Source organism: Fundulus heteroclitus, chromosome 8 (genome assembly GCF_011125445.2).
Source record: "Fundulus heteroclitus isolate FHET01 chromosome 8, MU-UCD_Fhet_4.1, whole genome shotgun sequence".
NCBI lineage: Eukaryota > Metazoa > Chordata > Actinopteri > Cyprinodontiformes > Fundulidae > Fundulus > Fundulus heteroclitus.
The window spans coordinates 24,235,636-24,253,762 of NC_046368.1; the positions used below are offsets into that span (position 1 = coordinate 24,235,636).

The 18,127-nt window shown below is 41.6% G+C and overlaps 1 protein-coding gene across 3 annotated transcripts in view; it reads left to right on the plus strand.

The window, feature by feature from the left end:
• The window catches only part of si:dkey-34e4.1 (carboxyl-terminal PDZ ligand of neuronal nitric oxide synthase protein), a 78,566-nt gene extending 65,847 nt beyond the window's left edge, over window positions 1–12,719 (plus strand). For 2 of the 3 annotated variants that reach the window (XM_012866184.3, XM_036140404.1), the window contains one exon: window positions 9,373–12,719. In XM_012866184.3, coding sequence (XP_012721638.2) covers window positions 9,373–9,922 — 550 coding nt within the window. In that variant the 3' untranslated portion in view covers window positions 9,923–12,719. Of the gene's footprint in view, window positions 1–5,657; window positions 5,862–9,372 lie in introns of those variants that run through there. The other variant, XM_021318346.2, reaches the window with a different exon arrangement.
• Window positions 12,720–18,127: the final 5,408 nt, after the last annotated feature.

Here is an 18,127-nt window from a genome sequence, read left to right on the forward strand (position 1 = left end):
CCTCTCTGGGCCGCCTCCGGTCGTTTTCACATCATAAATAAAGCCAGCAATACCCGACACACCTGCAAGCTTTTAAAACTGAAGCTTAACAGAGCCAAAACAGGCATGGAGGGGAGCTCACATGGGGTCAGTATAGAGTGTCTCACATATAAAATAGGTGACAGACAACTCTTAAAAAATGAAAAGCCATCTGTACCGTTTGACTTCTTTTAAGTTTTGTCTTCGATTGTTACAGCTGCTGAATAAAATAAACTAAGCTGATGTCCAGTGAGCTGTTCCGTTTTGGCACAATGCGGTGTGTCTCGTCCGATGTCTGGCAATAAAATATGAGCATCATTTCTGCACATTTGTGTTCAAACTCCCTACTGCACCTTTAACACACAATGTTTTCTACCTTGAAGCTGTGCCGTGATGTTTTGTTAGAGAGAAAAATAAATAGAAAAAAAAGTCTTGGCAAATTTGATCTTACATTTTTTTTTCTTACTTTTTATATTTCCCTTTTTAAAATTGTACTACTAAAAAACCACCAGTAAATTGCAAAAGTGTTCATACCATATTAATCCAGACATAGCTGTCGTAAGATGTCACATTTTAAGTTTGCTACAAACCATGTAGGTGGAAGAAGGCACTCTGGTCACGTGAGACTTACTCTCAACTCTTTGGCCTAAACATGATCTAAGAACAGCAAAATAAAAAAAAGTGGCTTAATACGTGACACTCGTCCCGATCAGAGCCCACCTACTTTTTGAATACAGTGTCTTCTTTACCTTGACTGCACATTATGTTTAATTACTAACAGCTATGCTCTAGCATGTAGTGAGTCACGCTTTACACAACAGATGGAGGAGTTATATGTGGCAAGGTAATATCAAATAAGGATGTTATAGTAGTCTGAAAATAATTTCCGTGGGCTGGAGCTCCTCTAAGTTGGAGGATGATGACTAAAGTCAGTATATTCTCTGAGGATCGTGAGTGCCTGTGCTAAACGTCTACCGTTCCAAAGTAATTTCTAATTTCTTAATGAGGAGCAAAGTGATGCTGTAACCAAAGTTTGCAATCCCTTGAGCGATGGCGCTGAAAACCTCACCCCGCCCACACTCTGCGAGGACAAACTCATATTGCGCCCAGCACGCCGTACATCGGCGAACTATCTCACTCACAAATGAGTTCTTCCTGTCCGATAAGGACTGCTCTTCACCCCGCAGGGACATCCGTGTTGTGCGCTTTGCAATCACATTTCCTGAAATTATCTACAATACTCCCTTCCCCTATGTCACTCTTGTTTTACCCCTTCATCTTTAATATCACGGCCGGAGCTGCACCAGCAGATCTCATCGGCCGATAACCCAATTGCGCGGATTTGATGGGGGTCTAATGGACGGTGCTTCCTGGCGTTTAGGCAGAGCCGGTGCTGTCAGCTAGATTTACACACAGTTATGTGGAGTTCGCTCAGACAGTAGATACTGTCTGCTCGGGAGCTTGCAGCTGGGTCTTTGGACTTATTGTTTGGCTGAAAATGATCATCTGGGGAGCTGGAGGCTCTGTTAGAATAATGCTTGAAGAGGACTTTATGAGGCATTGTGCTTTTTTAGAAGATCAATTGATGGAAGTGGGGTTTTTTTTCCCAGCTTTTTGATCACCCACGTACATTGAAAATAAGACAGAAGTGTGATGAATTATTCACAAAATCAAAGCTCACTGTCTCCTATCTGGTTTGAATCCACCGGCTGCCGCCTGTTTTTCAGTTGCCTTCATAATTCAGGTTTTTTTTTGGACGACTGGCATAGAAAAAGGACAATGGGAAAACACCGTTTTAGAATCCCGGTATTACCCTTCCTTGTATCAGTCTGCAGACACCGCAGAGCTCCTGCTGTTTCTTTTCCAAACAGGAAGCGTTCACACTCCTCTCTTGATTGCCCGCTTTGTTGCTCTTTATTGAGCAGGGGAGATAAACACGGCGCGCTTCTGAGTCGTTTCGACTTCAGACGCCACAGGGGGACTCTTTAGGAGCTTCTATCGTACCTTTGCTGCTCTGGTCTCTTCATTGACTTTTCAGCAACATTTAATTAGTCAAAAAAAAAAAATTAAAACCGTTTCCTGCTGTGACAGGCCTAGAACACCCCTGGTTTAGAGGTCCTACCAGAGGTGCTGCTAGTTTACAGTCATGAACAAATCTTTGTAGACAAAAGTGCAAGAGATAGGACGGGAGCAACTCTGGTTTGGGTCGGCTGTGAATCCCCATAGTTGTAAGGATTTAAAACATCTAGGCCAAGAGAATACTCAGGATATTTTTAAACTTGAGAAATAATTGGAATAACACTAACATCAGCAAGGAATTGGAAAATGAAGGTCAAATGAAGCAACAATGAGGTGACTACTTCAAGCTAGTTAAGGCAACCGAGAGGTGTTGCTGCTGCTTCACACATGATCTTTCACACACTCTCTAGAATATGCGATGCATACCCTTATGATTTGGGCGCTCTAGTTAAGCTGCAAAGCATCCAGCTGCGTTCTGCATACCGTGCACTGCTGCTTCCTACCTGCCTGCTATGCCCCCGCTTCTGCCTTTTTCTTTTAAACCCCACCACTGCTCAATACATGTACAGCTACATGTAAAAAAATAAAAAAGCAAAAAAAGTAGAATATTGTGGAGAGGGAAAACAATTTTTTTCACTTACTTTAAAAAGGGAAACTCGTATATCTATTCGTTGCTCATAGTGAAATATTTCATGCCTTTATTTCTTTTAATTTTAGAGATTATAGTTTTACAGATAATGAAAACCCCATATTACCGTGTCTCAGAAAATATGAATACTGCATAGGATCAACTAGAAAAAGGATATTTTCAACAGCAATGTCAGGCTTCTCAAAAGTATGTTAATTTCTATGCACTCGATACTTGGTTGGATCTCATTTTGCCTGAATTACTGCATCAATGCACCGTGGCATGGAGACCATCAGCCTGATGTTTTAAGGAAGCCCAGATTGCTTTGATAGCAGCTTTCAGGTCATCTGCCTTTGTGGGTTTATATAGAATAGATTAGAATATTGACAATAGAGTAAATCTTATGTGGGCTTCATGTCAGTGAGTTTGCTGGTGCACCTTTGTCTACCACAGTTTTTTCCTTCCACCAAACTTTCCGTATTATATGCCTGAACAAAGAACTCTGTGAACATGCAGCTTATTCTGCAATAACCTTTTGTGGCTTACCGTCCTTGTAGAGAGTGTCTATAGCTATGTTTACATGCACAAAATTACACGATTGGATTAAAATATATTTGGATTAAATAATCAAGTAATTCGAATATAATGTGCATTTATGTGCACCTGGCTTTATTTAACATATTTGCTAAACAACAAAAAACAGTAAATAAAGCAGAATAATACGAGGTTGTTTGTCTTCCGGGCACCCAGGCCGGACTTGTAAAATGTTCTAATTACGGTTGAAACGTTACCGAGTAAGCAACAATTTTGAGCTCTTTTATTTTTTTGAACAGAAAGGTTGTACTAGGAGCCCCGACAGTTTTGCTTCCCAACATATTTCCGCTACTCAACAACATGGAAATATGTGAAGTTTACATCGGCCGCACATGCACACTCGGGTCAGTTTGCCACATTCGGAATAACTTCAGCCTGACAAGCTTTTATACGCACATTGATCGGATTATCAATTATCATAAACCACCCCTCTCATTTGGATTACCCTTTTATTCCATTTGGGTTTAATCCAATCACAATAATCCGACTGTCTTGTTTACATGACACATTTTACTCTGATTGGCCCTTTATTCTGATTAAACGTAGCTAGTGAGTGTCTTCTGGACATCTATCCAGTCAGCAGTCTTCCCCATGATAGTCTAGCAGACTGACCCAGACTGAGAGACCATATCTATTTTTTATACGGTGACCTTGAGTTTCCAGAAAGGCGCCTTTTAAATGAAATGTATTATTATCATTATTATTATTATTATTATTATTATTATTATTATTATTATTATTATTATTATTATTATTATTTAGAGGCTCAGGAAACCTTTGGATGTATTTTGTGTTGATCAGCTGATTAGTGTAACACCATAAGTTGGCAATATTTAACTTTTTCATACTGTTATAATTTTCCGAGACACTGAATTTGGGTTTCTCTTATTCCTAAGGCATAATCATCAACTTCACAAGAAACAATCCCTTGAGATATGTTATTTTTTAATAACGTAGTTCTCTATGTGCAACAAATCTCAAAAATATCTTAGTTTCACTTTCCCAATTGAGTGACAAAAAATCAGAAACCTTTTCACAATATTCTAATTTCTTGAGATGAACATGTATTGTAATATGAGATTGAGCTTCTATTATGGAAGATGCATTAATTTTATAGAGTTGCTTCTCTAGCTGTAATGTTCTCTATGGTCCAGCAGTTAACCTTAAACTGGCCACAGGAATACTTTTAAGGTCCAAATCAGGGGTGATTACCAGACATACCATATTGCTCGGACCATGAGGTGCACCGGATTATAAGGCGCACCAAATATTCTTCCCAAGTGTGTAATATCACTCTGCCCCGTCACCTATCCGTCTCTGTCAGGAGGACAGAGTATTTGAACAACACTGCCCTGTTTCTAACATAACGCCAAAATAAACGTAACTTTTATATTGGATTAACTTACTAGGTTTATTGTTGCTAGTGCATACTCTGGGTAAGGGCTGGGTGGGCTTGACGGACTCCACGTTGACTCTCCGTGGACGTTTTACCCTTCATAGTCAAGCGTACTGTTACCTACATTTCTTGTGGCAAATTCCCACAATTCCCACACTCTCTGCCAGTGGGACGAAGCGGCGGAACGGATGGTTAAATGTGTGATTAGCTAGCTGAGCTCCGTAGAGCCGTTTCTTTTCCAGCAGGCTCCCACCGCACACCTGTCAGTGAGAACAGAGAGGGACTGTGATGCTGCGCGTCATTGCGACCGCCTGCTTGGAGCAGCTCAGTGTTTTAAGCTCAGTGTCACATACAAAACAGTTTGATGTAAAGACTTCTTACCTTCGAGATGTTTATAGTGTGAATTGAGATCTGCACGTAGTACCTAGATGTGCAGAGTCCGCACAGAGTGTGCCTTGAGTATGCGAGGAGTGAACTACACCCGAGTACGTGAGGGCCTTTACATGAATGCACTTCTAGTTTAGATATTACAGTCAGACATTCTTGTAGACAGCTCAGGGGTCCGATCAGGTAGTGACACAGTGTACCATAATGCTCCGAATATCCATTGAGTGGAGCACAGCAGTAATAATATATAAGGTGCACTGGATTAATAGGCGCACTATCAATTTTTGAGAAAATTTAAGGACTTTAAGTGTGCCTTATAGTCCAAGAATACAGTAACTGGAGTCTTTCTGTGTTGTGTAACACTAAAAGCATGTATTCATATTAGTTGGAAATACCAACTAGATCAGCAGCTCTGCCCACTAACTTAATTACATTCCTGTCTCCAACTGTGTCCTTTTAGATGCTGCCAAAGAGGTAGCCAGGGTTTTAAATGCCCAATACAAAGAGACTCTAAAGTCACAGATGGTTGGACGTTCACGGGCCTTAAAATTCGTTTCTCCCTCACTCGGCTCCCCGATCAGCAGTAGTCTAACAGTTGCCTTTTTTTCGGTACAGGTGTGAGGACCCGCTCCTGCTCATCCTCCTCCTCCTCTAACTCCCCCATAACACCCACCCAGCCAGCAGCCGCTGCCTCAAAGCTCTCAGCTCATTGCTCTGTCCTCATGCTTGCCCCTCTCATCGTTCGCTGCCTCTCCCCCCAGGAGCCTGGGGGTGGGCTTTCCGCCGCTGCTAACACCCCCATTCCTCTTCTTCCCCCTCTTCTCCTCCTCTCTGCCCCTTCTCCTCCCTCTATGTGAGTATTAGTCATCATAAGCAGCATGTGTCTGTGGCACAAGCATGGGACTGGGCATGTGGTGGATGTGGGTGTCTGTGGGCTTATGTGTGGGTCTCTCCAGAGAGTTTTCTGCTAACGAATGTATAATGTCCCCCATTTACATGCGGACGATGCTCTGCAGATTAGTAACAGAATTAGCATGGATGTAATCAGTGGCTATTTGGTGCATGGCAAACTTGTTTTTGCCTCTTCCAAACTTGCTCGGGGACAAGAAAGGCTTTTGTCCAGGTTTGTTATCAGAGGAGCTAAAAAGGAAGAAAGGAGAAAAAAAAGAAGCCTGGCAGAGCAGATGCAGCGGCATGTCTTTATGAGCAAGCTTTTCCCTCACACGGTTTGTGATCTGATTTAAATGTGTGTTTTTGTCACTTGCATGCCAGCTCTTCCAGATGGAGAATATGTCAAGCTAGTCCCGCGTTACAGGTGCAGTGTCAACAAGTACCAATGCCAAGTTTTAAACAATTGCAGTTAAAAAACATTTTTAAATAAATTTCAATCTCAGAATTTTAATCTTATTAAAATGAAAAATAAAATAAAGTATTGCTCCCCCCCCCCCTTGCTGCACACTGCCATACAGCTGGCTAAAATAGGGATCCTAAATTTTTCTCTTGCTTACAAGGACGACAAATTTGGGTGTTCAAATTGTTTGCAGTCATGCAAAACACTGATATGGATCGAAATACAAGGAATGAACCATCACTCTTATTTAGACTCCATATTTCAAAAAACAAGATTCCCTTGCCATACTTGTGTTTATTTATAAAGAGGAGAACAGCAAAATGATGTATCATTAAAACTTTAAAAATGTCTTTCAACAATTTTGCCCAAGTCTGAATTAGGATCACAATAAATACATGTTATAAACCAGAGGTAGGTATTGGTGATAAGGGCCTATAATTTTGCTAACAGTTTGTGGTAATTATGGCTTCACAGTATTGTGTCCTTTATGAGGCTTTAAATTAATTAAATCCCCTGTAAAAAAAAAACGTAAGACATATTAAAAAATCCCTGGCTGTCTTTTTTAGCAGTGCGTTGTGGGACCGTGGATGCATGTCACTGGATACAGTTAGAGCTCCTCCGACACAAATATTTCTAAAACAAAAAGACAAGAAACGTATGAACTTGGCTACCTCGTTACACCGATTTTATCAAGAAGTGTTATTTTATCACTAAATGGCTCACAATAACTGGATTTAATGCTATTTTCAAATGTATGGGGATTTACAGATACTGTACAGTGGGGGAAAAAAATAGTAAAGTTCAAAATGTACATTTCCAATGGATAGAATGACAACCTCAAACCTACCAAGACAAGGTCATACATCTAAACTGACTGAACAAGAAGAGCATTAATCAGGGATGCAGCCAAGAGGCCCTTGGTAAATCTGGAGGAGCTGTAGAGAGCCACAGCTCGGGTGGAACAATCTGTTGACAGAACTCTTAGTTATGCACTCCACAAATCTCTCCTTACTGGAGTAGTAAGAAGACTCCCCTTGTTGATAGAAAGCCATAGAAGTCCTTATTCCACAAGCCATGTAGGGTACACAGCAAACACTTAGAAGAAAAAGTCACGGTCAGATGAGACCTGAACTGAACTTTCTAGCCTATATGCAAGTTTGACAAAATGGTACACAACCCTGAACACACATTCCCTGTGCTGGCACGTTGTGCAGGCAGCGTCATGCCGTGGGGATGCTTCTCTTCAGCAGAGACATGGAAGCTGGCCAGAGTTGATGGAAAGATGGATATAGGGGGATTCTGCAAGAGCAGTTGTTTGGGCAAGCAAAAGTCTTCAGAATGAGACGTGGGTTTCCCTTCTAGCAAACCAATGATATTAATAGTAATAATATCATCTTTATTGTCATTGAAACATACATTATAATGAAATGTGTTCTCTGCTTTTAACCCATCACCCTTGGGGAGCAGTGGGCTGCCATGTGCGGGGCCTGGGAAGCGTTCTGGGGTTAAGGGTCTTGCTCAGGGACCTAGAGTGCAGGTGCTGGGGATCGAACCGGGTACTTGCACCCTTCTCTGAGTGCAAGCGCACTTCTCTAACCACTAGGCCAACACTCCCACATGGCTCACAAAAATTCCATTGAACTACAATGCTTCAATGGAATAGTTTAGGCTCTCTGACCCCAGCGCTCAGCAGGCATTGTCCTGCAACTTTTAAATGCATCCTTGCCCCAACATACCAATAACATCTTTTAGTAGGTCTTCAGGCTCTGGAGAGGCCTTGAAATGAGTCATTCATTGGATTCAGGCATGTTAGCACAGGATTTAGTTCTGGGCCTCACAAAGACTCTAGTAGCAGACCCCTGGTTTAGATTAAACCATATGCATGTGTTAAAAGCACTGACCTAAAAACAACTGAGAATCTACTGAAAGAGCTAAGAGTACGCTGACACTGTCCATCTTATCTGAATGGCTGCTGGAGGTGTAAAAGTAGGCACGGACAAATTGCTCCAAAGTGTTGACTAGGGGGGGAGGGGAATACAAATGCAGGCCACACTTTTCAGTTTTCTGTTTGTAGCACAGTTTAAAACCACCGATCCTTGTCATTCCCTTCACAATTACTCACTACTTGTGTGCGTGTATCTCATAGTATCCCAAGAAAATATGTACATTAAAGTTTGTGGTTGAGAAAATGTGCAAAATGTTGTAGAGGTATGAAAACCTTTGGAAGTTATTGTACTGCAGCTTCCTCTTACTACTTCTTTTTGTCAGCGTAGGAAATCCTTGTTAAATGCCTCTGAAGGTGATTTCCCTAGCTCTAGAAGGCTGTTATTATTGCAAAAGTCCCATCACCGTCTTGTAGAGGCAGACAGCGAAGGCATCATCAGGGCATGTAACTTCATTACTCAGAAATTAACTGAACCACAGACCGGATCTCATAAAGTTAGCGGTCTTATAACCGGGAGCATTCTTAGAGGAAGCGGGACTTGTTATCGGGAGTCATTTTTCCAAGAGGAGAACAATAATTGCGTGTGGATGCGCGCACTGGTGCTTGTCAAGGCTTTATTGTGGTGAAATCAGTGAGTGCTGTTTCTCCTCGCTTCCTTACCCACATCCCCCGGGCTTTGGCTCTTGTTCCTCCCCAGAGGCTTTCTATTTTCACAACAGTGAAGCTGTGGGCTGTAGATAAGTTCCTTGACAGCCGGAACAACGGGGAGCTAGAAAAAGAGTCAGGGTCTTGTGTAGGAACAGCTTACGTCCTGCCCGCTCAGGTTAATGAGGTATAATGTGAATAATGGAGGGTAAAAGTGGCTTGAGGCTTTTTAGGAGGGGAGTGATGCAGGCTGGGTATTAGTAAACCAAGGAAAGTACATTTGTGGTCATGGCTGCAGCTATTACTTTTTATGATAACCAGAAATGTAATTTAATCATGACTAACAGGATTTTTTTTTGTTTCTGTTTTCTTTTTTTCTCTACTTGCAGGTATAAACAGATAATACCCAAACTTGACCCTCCTCCACCCGCCACAAACCGCAAGAGATCCAGCAGGACCTTCTCCCCGGGGTCAGAGGTCCCAGCCGTGCCCACGCCTTCAGCGCCGAGCCGCAGCAGCAGCCTCTCCTTTCCGGATTTCACCCCCAGCTCCCTGTCGTCCGCTGATTTCCCCTCGCTCAGCAACGGCGAGAGCAGCTCCTCCTCCTCGTCGGCCAGCGAGGACTCGGGCGTCCGCTCCGAGACCAAGTCCCTGCTGTCCCCCCTGCGCGACGACGACGACCCGTTCGCCGACCGCGGCACATTTCTGACAGCGTCCAGCACCTGCGGAAGTCCCCTGGAGGAGCGCGGCGAGGCGGTGGTCTCCTCCTCAGAGTCATCATCTGCAGAGTCTAACACCATGGCCTCGTGTTCTGAAAGCTGCGATCGGCCGCTGTGCTTCTCGTCTCCTATGAATGACACCTGCCTGCATATCAGTTTTTCTGACGAGGAGCTTCTGGAGAGCGGCCAGGAGGACACCAGCATGACCCGGCAGAGTTAGGAGGACTTCAGTGTTCAACAATCAACACATAAAATCCAGGACTTGCTTTCAGACCCTACTACGTCTGCGCAGGGCATCCGTTTCAGGATCTTAAATCATCCTACTCACCTGTGACACATTGCACATGTTACTAAAACGCTTGCTGTCGTATCAGTAATTAGCCAATGAGTAGATTTAGTATTTTTGTAATTCAATTGCTGATCTAATTTACCTTGTAGGGCCTAGAATGTTGAGCAGAGCACATGTAGCAATAAGTTGCACTGTTGAAGTCCTACCGAATTCACTGTAGAATTCAAAACTAACAAAAGGAAACACATTTTATTTTTGCTAGCTGACGACGTCAGGCCTTTATTTTGTATGATGTTTCACTTTGGTGCAAATAACTGTGGAAGAAAGACGTTTTGCAAAATTCACAGAGCAAAAACAGGACAAGGAATGGGGGTGATGTTGGGAAAAGCTTTAGCACCAGGTCTGATGATGGATGGGAAGAATGGAACAAGGAAGTCAGTGAAGGGGCCGAGGCTGTCAATTTAGTCGCTGTGTTTGTTCTTGGGAAACCGGTTCGATTCTTTGTTTGTATTTTTAAACAAATGGGATTTGGATATGTTGAGTCAATTTGTAACGAAAAGGCAGATCTTGACCTAAATGGTTTTATATGAAACAGAAAGCAGATATGAGGAGTGTTATCATACATCCACGTCACGAAAGGAGACAACACACGGTATCGACACTATATGTAGCGATATTTTTAGGAAAACCAAAGATTTCCCTTTTCTTGTTGTCACAAACCGCAATATCACAAACAATCAAAATTGTTATGAAAACCATTTGACTAACTGTTTTAAAGAATCTAAAATGAAAATAAAAACTGTGAAATAGGCCTTTTATTTTGCTAAGTCACGTTAGCAGCTAACGGATAGCTAGCTGCGGTATTTTTTTTAGTGTTTACAAATTGTTCATGTTATTTGTCAGTCTGTTACCATTTCTTTTTCTTACCAAGTACCTGACATACTGCCAGACACACAATTTAAAAGTTGTGGTCGCTTCTGTGGTGCTGGGTCAGTGCAACGATGACTTTTATGAGCTGACAGGGCAACAACTCAAGAACTTTATTTCATCTAAAAAAAAAAAAAAAAAAACACGAGCGAAAGCGCTTAAAGCTCCCAGCTTTAAATCTGGAACTCATTAAAATAGATGGGAGTTTTTCACCAGACTTAGTCACAAATGAATACACTCCTAAAGAAAAAACAGCAGATTGATTATTACAGTTATAATGAAGATACAGTATACATATAAATGTGACATTTATGAATTTCCCTCCCATCAGAAAATCACTGGGAGCTTCTTTTGCAGCACCACCAGGGATAAAATGAATTGACTAACTCCCACAGTGGTTGTTTTGAATTTTTGGTTGCACAGATTTAGAATGCACAATTATAAAATCTGGTCAAACATCAATACCTGATGTTAATATTGCTGGTATAGCTGATAACAGCTATATATTGATATATTTTCCAAAATATATATTTTCCTGCTCTTTCAACACACCATGCCATTAACTTTGCTTTTCTGGTGCAGTTAAACACATTAATCCAGCTCAGCACCACTATCATTTCCACATGCCCAAGCAAATACCACATGACCCACCCCCTCATCTCCCAAAAAACATACGCAAACAGCAACAAGATGGGAATCAACATCAGTTATTAATATTGGCCCAATTATACGTATTGGACCTATGCTGATGTTGATGTGTGCAACCCCACAAAGAATATTACACTTTTTTTTTTAGGAATAAGTATGATAGACTGATATTAGTTGCTTATAAAGTTGAGCAATCTACTGTGGTAGCCAGTCTGCAAACACCTGCTTCACAGACATACAGCTTTTAGCAACGGTAGTTCCAGAAAGTTGGTGGCGCACCTTAAGCTTGCCGTGATTGCCCACGTTTCTCACAAACAGCCCAGTTTGTCTTCACTGTTAGCAAGAGAAATGTGTAGTAGCAGCTGACTGGCAGTGTGCAGCAACAGGTAGAGGAGGGGCAGCACTGCTGAAGAACTGTAAGATGGAAAATTTTGGTCGTTTTGATGCCGCAACTTTTTAAAACTATGGGATGCCTTGATACCAGAAAGCAGGTATGCCTAGAGCTCCAAAAGAAATGTTGCATTATTATAAGGAGAAGTACTTTGGTATTGAAGAACAGTAAGTAAAGAAATTGTAATAAACTATCAGCCATTTAATTGTTACATAAATTTGAGATACGTTTCCCTGAGAAGAAATTAGTTGAAAAATAATAATGCAATGAATTGGTACAAAAAAAAAGCTAAATAAAAGCTTTGTTTTCTGAAGTGTTGATTGTCCTGCAAAAAGTACAATGTCACATGTAGTTTAACTAAATAAAGCTACAACAATTAATTGTTTTTTAGATTAATCACTTCATATGCTGTTGTTTTTTTTGGGAACTGGGAAAACAATTATAAAGCTGTAAAAATTAGATGAATGAAACTTCTCATGTTTTTTTTTTTTTTGGGACGTTGAAAATAATCAGCAGATCAGCAATAAGTGCTGTGTGGTTGAAGTCTGCGTTTTCCTGCTTCGCTGACGGTGCACTATTACTAACTGAGGAGACGGGAGACAAATAAAGAGAGATAAGAGGTGAAGCAGCTGAGGTGTGATGGAGGTGATGGGTGCCGATGTAAAAAATGCGCTGAAAGAAAACATTGTACACCAAAAGATGAGGCCTTTTCCAACATCACATTTAACAGGGAATTTTACAACACTAACACCTGGCTGATAATAAAACAACAACAACAACAATAAAGAGGTCTAGTTGAAAACTGTTGTGCTGTACTCTCTTTTTTTCCCCCTTATTTATGTTCCAGGAACTTTAAGATTGGACTGGACTTTACATTACCCTGCGAGCAGGATGACAGGTTAATGTGTTGTGTAAAAGACGCCTACGTTCACTGTACTGCTGAAATTACCTGTCTGTGCACGTACTTCATTCTGCAAGTCAGCTTTGTTGACAGTCTTCAGTATAATTTCCTGTAACCGCAGCACGGTTCGACCCACAGACGGTGTTGAAAGCATCAAAGCGCTTAGATGTAGAAAAGTTTTCTGAAAGCATAGGTTACAAACAAAAAAAATGCAGTTTTTTTACTTAAATCTTCGGAGAGAGAAATCCTCCTTCTGTTTGTTGATAACATTTGAGTGGGATCTTTTTATTTCCAAGCAATCAAATTTCTGCCAGAGCTTTTCACACGTCCCATTAAGGCTTTATGTCACTTCTTCCAGGGGTGCTTTCAGCTGAGCTGTTCTCTCTGCCACCCGAATGCCTAAACGCATTCATGTGCCGCACATGCTGTCACTGCAAGCCATTAATACCAGACTGAATGGCTTATTGCCCTCAGGGCCTCTGTGCGATGCACTTATTAGAAATTAGGCAAATAGGAAATCCCTCAGCCCAAAGGCATTAAAGCTGTAATTTTTCCCAGAGCAGCTCTAGGATCTCGGGAGGGAAAACATCCACCCTTGGTACAGCAGAACCTGAAAAATTGACCGTTTTGAATGCATTGTAAGTTAAGCACTAATCGATCAGTCATAGGTCGGACTTGTTCGCAAGGATCAGTGAGCCTGATAAAATCAGATTTTCCTCTGTTCATCAAATGCAACAGTTCTAGGAACGACCCATCATGTTCAAACTACAGTACTGTGAAAAAGTATTTGTGCTTCACAGGTTTCTGATTTTTACTCACTCTTAAATGTTTCACATCATCCAACTGATTAAAATAACAGAGCAAAAAAATAAATACCTAATAATGATTTTGTTTATTATTGGGTGGAAAAACATATCCAAACCAACCGGGCCCTGTTTGAGAAAGTTAAAACCCACAACGTTTGCTGAAGCCTTGGTGGTAACTCTTGGTGTGTCTTTTACATCCTTTTGGAAGAATTTTGGGCCATTCTTCTTTGGGTGATTTATTTAAGTCAGCAGCAGCAGAAGGGTTTTCAAGCATATCTAAAGTCTTGCCACAGCATCTTAATCAGATCTCAGTTCGGATTTGGACGAAGCCAATCCAAAGCCTTTGTTTAGATTTTTTTAATTATTTTTATTTGTTCAGAAATTGACAGGTGAACCTGCTGTTTTGCTTCATAACATTTTTCTGCTGTTAAACCTGACTGCATTTGAGCTTAAGGTCACAGACTAATAGCTAGACACTCTTTCAGAGTATTTTAAGAGAGACCGGCTGTAGCAACCGAAACAATGGGATGGTCGTCTTCATGGAGATTGATTCTGTCCACAGAATGTTTTTTTTCTAATATTCCCTTGGAGATAATCAAGATGTTTTTGTCACATGTAAGATTGGTACATGGGCCATTGGGTTCTCTTTATGCTGCAGGGGTTTTCTCCTCTGGCTGTCCCATGAATAAAATGTTTCTTTTTCTTTCAGTTGAGCCACAAACACTGACCTTAACTGAGGGAAGATGCAGGGCTCTGGATGTCGTTCTGTTTTTTCTACGTCACCTCGTGGATGGGTTGTCGATGCGCTGTTGGAGTCATTTTGGTTCAGTTCTGTAAAGTTACCTCATTGTTTCATGCTTTCTCCATTTGTGGATAATCCCTCCTATTTTGGTTTGTTGGAGTCTCAACGCTTTAAAAACGGGATGCAAAGACTTTCAATAGTGGTAGTTGACAATGATTTTGATTCTCATTTGTATTTCTTTTTGTTGGGGCATGATGGGTTGCCTTCTGAGATCCTTTGCTTACATCAAGTGGTCAGGCAGATTCTGCTCATGCCAAGCAGTAATAAGACCCGAGTATGATAAGTGAAACAGAACCAAAAATGGTGTAAATCACAGTTAATACATGATTTGCCATGACGATTAATGTTCATAATTATAAATGAATAAATTAAATCATAATGATTATTTTTTTAAATGCCGTTTAAATTTGTTCATGGAACCTTTATTTGAGATTTTAAAAATGATGATCTGAAACATTTAATTGTAGCAAAGAAAACATTAAATCTGCAAGGGAGTAAGTAAATAATTTTACACAGGAATGTATAAACAACTGCACCAGCAACTACTGTACCAACACTGATAAGCTGAGCAAAAGCAAAGACCTCAATTTACTAGTCCCTCTACATTTTACCCTCACCTATGGTCATGAAATATGGATCATAACCAAAACAACGAAATCCTAAATACAGGTTACTGAAATGAGCCTCCTCCAGATGGTGGCTGAGCTCAGCTTTTGACATTGGGTGAGTAGCTCCATTATCTGGGGGAAGTAGGACCGCTTCTTCTCCACTTTGAAAGGAGCCAGTTGAGGTGGTATGGGCATCTGGTCAGGATGGCCCCCTGGGTACCTGCCTTTGGGGGTTTTCCCAGCACGTTTCCACTGGGAGGAGACCAAGAACTAGAAGGAGGGGTTATATATATATATATATATATATATATATATATATATATATATATATATATATATATATATATATATATATATCCCATCTGGCCTCAGAACGTCTTTGGGTCACCCAGAATGAGCTGGAGGATGTCACCAGTTATGCCGGGCATACAATGTACGATATTTTCAGTCGTGGTACTCATATACATCTCACACTTTACGACGAAACCGCAGGGTTTAAAAGTTCACTGCTCACGATATCAGTTCTTACACTGATGCGACCTGACTGCTCACACAGTGCGTTCAAAAACCTCACGTCAGACTCAGCCCCGTAGGGAGATGGCGCTACTCGGACTCGTCTACCCGGAAGCCAAATGTCAACAGTAGAAGAAGAAAAAGGCGGAAGTGTCGATGCTCACTGTTAAATATGAGGCTCACTAGAACCAAACGAGCTACCTTGGCAATTCTACGAGTTGCTCCTCCGTAGTTTGACTCCATGTCACACGTACCGCCGTCATGCTTCTCTCCGCTCCAATGTTTTCATTTGAGAAGACAAAGAAGAATCTACTTGTTTGCGCATGCGAAGTGCGCGAGGTTGTGGGAAATCGGCTCGTAGACGGTCGTAACTGCGCTTCAACAGTGTACAGTATACAAAACAAAACCCAAAAAAAGGGGGTGGGGGGGGGGGGGGGGGGTAACATATACATGTTAAAATTTTTTATGTACTGTACGGATCCGTTGTGGTGAAGAGAGAGCTGAGCCAAAAGGCGAAGCTCTCGATTTACCGGTCGATCTACGTTCCTACCCTCATCTATGGTCACGAGCTTTGGGTCGTGACCGAAAGAACGAGATCCCGGATACAAGCGGCTGAAATGAGTTTTCTCCATAGTGTGTCTGGGCTCTTCCTTAGAGATAGGGTGAGGAGCTTAGTCATTCGGGGAGGACTCAGAGTAGAGCCGCTGCTCCTCCACATCGAGAGGAGCCAGTTGAGGTGGCTCGGGCATCTGGTCAGGATGCCTCCTGGACGCCTCCCTGGTGAGGTGTTCCGGGCACGTCCCACCGGGAGGAGGCCCAGAGGGAAGACCCAGGATACGCTGGAGGGACTATGTCTCTCGGCTGGCCTGGGAACGCCTTGGGATTCCTCCTGAGGAGCTGGCCCAAGTGGCTGGGGAGAGGGACGTCTGGGCCTCCCTACTGAAGCTGCTACCCCCGCGACCCGACCCCGAATAAGCGGAAGAAGACGGACGGACATTTTTTCTCCTTTTTAATCGGCTATGAAGGCCTGATTAAAATTCACTGAGTGAGGGGAAAAAGTACTATGGCGCACTGATAGGAGAATGTGCTGAGTCCTAGAGGGTCAAAGGGTTGCAGGTGAATGTTGCTGCATGCTCTTTTTCTACGCAAACTAGGGTATGGGTATTGTAATAACAAATCTAACATCACTCTCATTTGAATTATAAATTACAAGATAAGTAAAGGATGCTGCTAAACTGGATTTTTGGTGGAAACTAAAGGTACTAAAGGGAGGATGGCCAACTCCAGAGCTGAAAGACCTGCTTTCAAACAAGTTGGAGAAAGAAAGGATATTTTCATATTTCACTTCCATTTATTTTCTCCACATTGAAAAGACTGAAATCATTTATAGACAAATAAAGGTAATATCATACAAAACTTTATGTAAAAGAGATCAGCCCAAAGAAATACAATGTTAATTTTAAACGATCAAATTTGACCTATAATACATATTATTTTGTATTTCCTGCTAAAATATAGTTGAACAGTATTGCATTTATAAAATAGTTATTGAAAGCTTCTAAAACAACTAATTGTTTATTTTAAGGTCAAAATTGAAATACAAGTGTCTATTTTGGGGTCATGTATTTGTAGATTCGTCTTCAGAGGTGTCCGGGCTTCACTGTTCATGAACCTGCAAGTCACTGCATATGTCATGTGCTTGGATGTAAGCATGGGTCTTGTAATCTCAATTTTCTAAATTGCATCCTCTGAAAAAGAAAATGCTTCACTTAATTTATTAGGATGCTGTATTTTTCTTATCTGTTATTGTCCTTTGAAGAATAAAAATGTGCAATCGGTCAAAATCCAAATCGTCAGGTCAGACCTCTAAGAAAACCAGAAAGCAGTAATAGGGAGGAAAAGCCTTTGTTGCATCTCAATTTACAACCAACCCAACAGGGCAAGTTCTTACTTTGTGCCACCCTCCAACATGGTATTCCCCAACCGAATAATCAATAATACTGTCAGGCTGTCTCGCCTGCACTCTCTCCTGCTCCAGAGGCAGCTTCCAACCAGTTCAATGGGCCTGTTCAATACCGGACTGCATTTGATCCCCAATCAATGTAATGTAGCTCTTAAGAGCCACAAGGCAGCTCAGCTCTGAAACCTTGGCTCAGGTTTTACACAGGCACTTAAAACACAGGGCCGTTGCAGTTTATGCAACCATTAATGCTGCTAAAATGGCATTAGTCTGTGTGTGTGTGTACTGGATCAGCCGGAGCCTACCGGTGATCAAAGCTGATGCGAGGCCGGTGGTCACAGAAACACGGACAAGCTCATCAAGCTCCTAACTGCTGCCAGCCGGCGTGCAGATAAAACAAACAGAACTGACCTTATGATTGCTCCTTGTTTTTAATTATTGAGGAATGGATGTTCACTGCTATGTCCCTCTGTTATCTACAGGGATGTCAGGAACGAAAAAGAAAAAAGTGTCTTGTTTTTTTTTTTTAATGACTGTGATAAGACCTTACTAGACAGAAGAGCATCAATGCAACACCTTT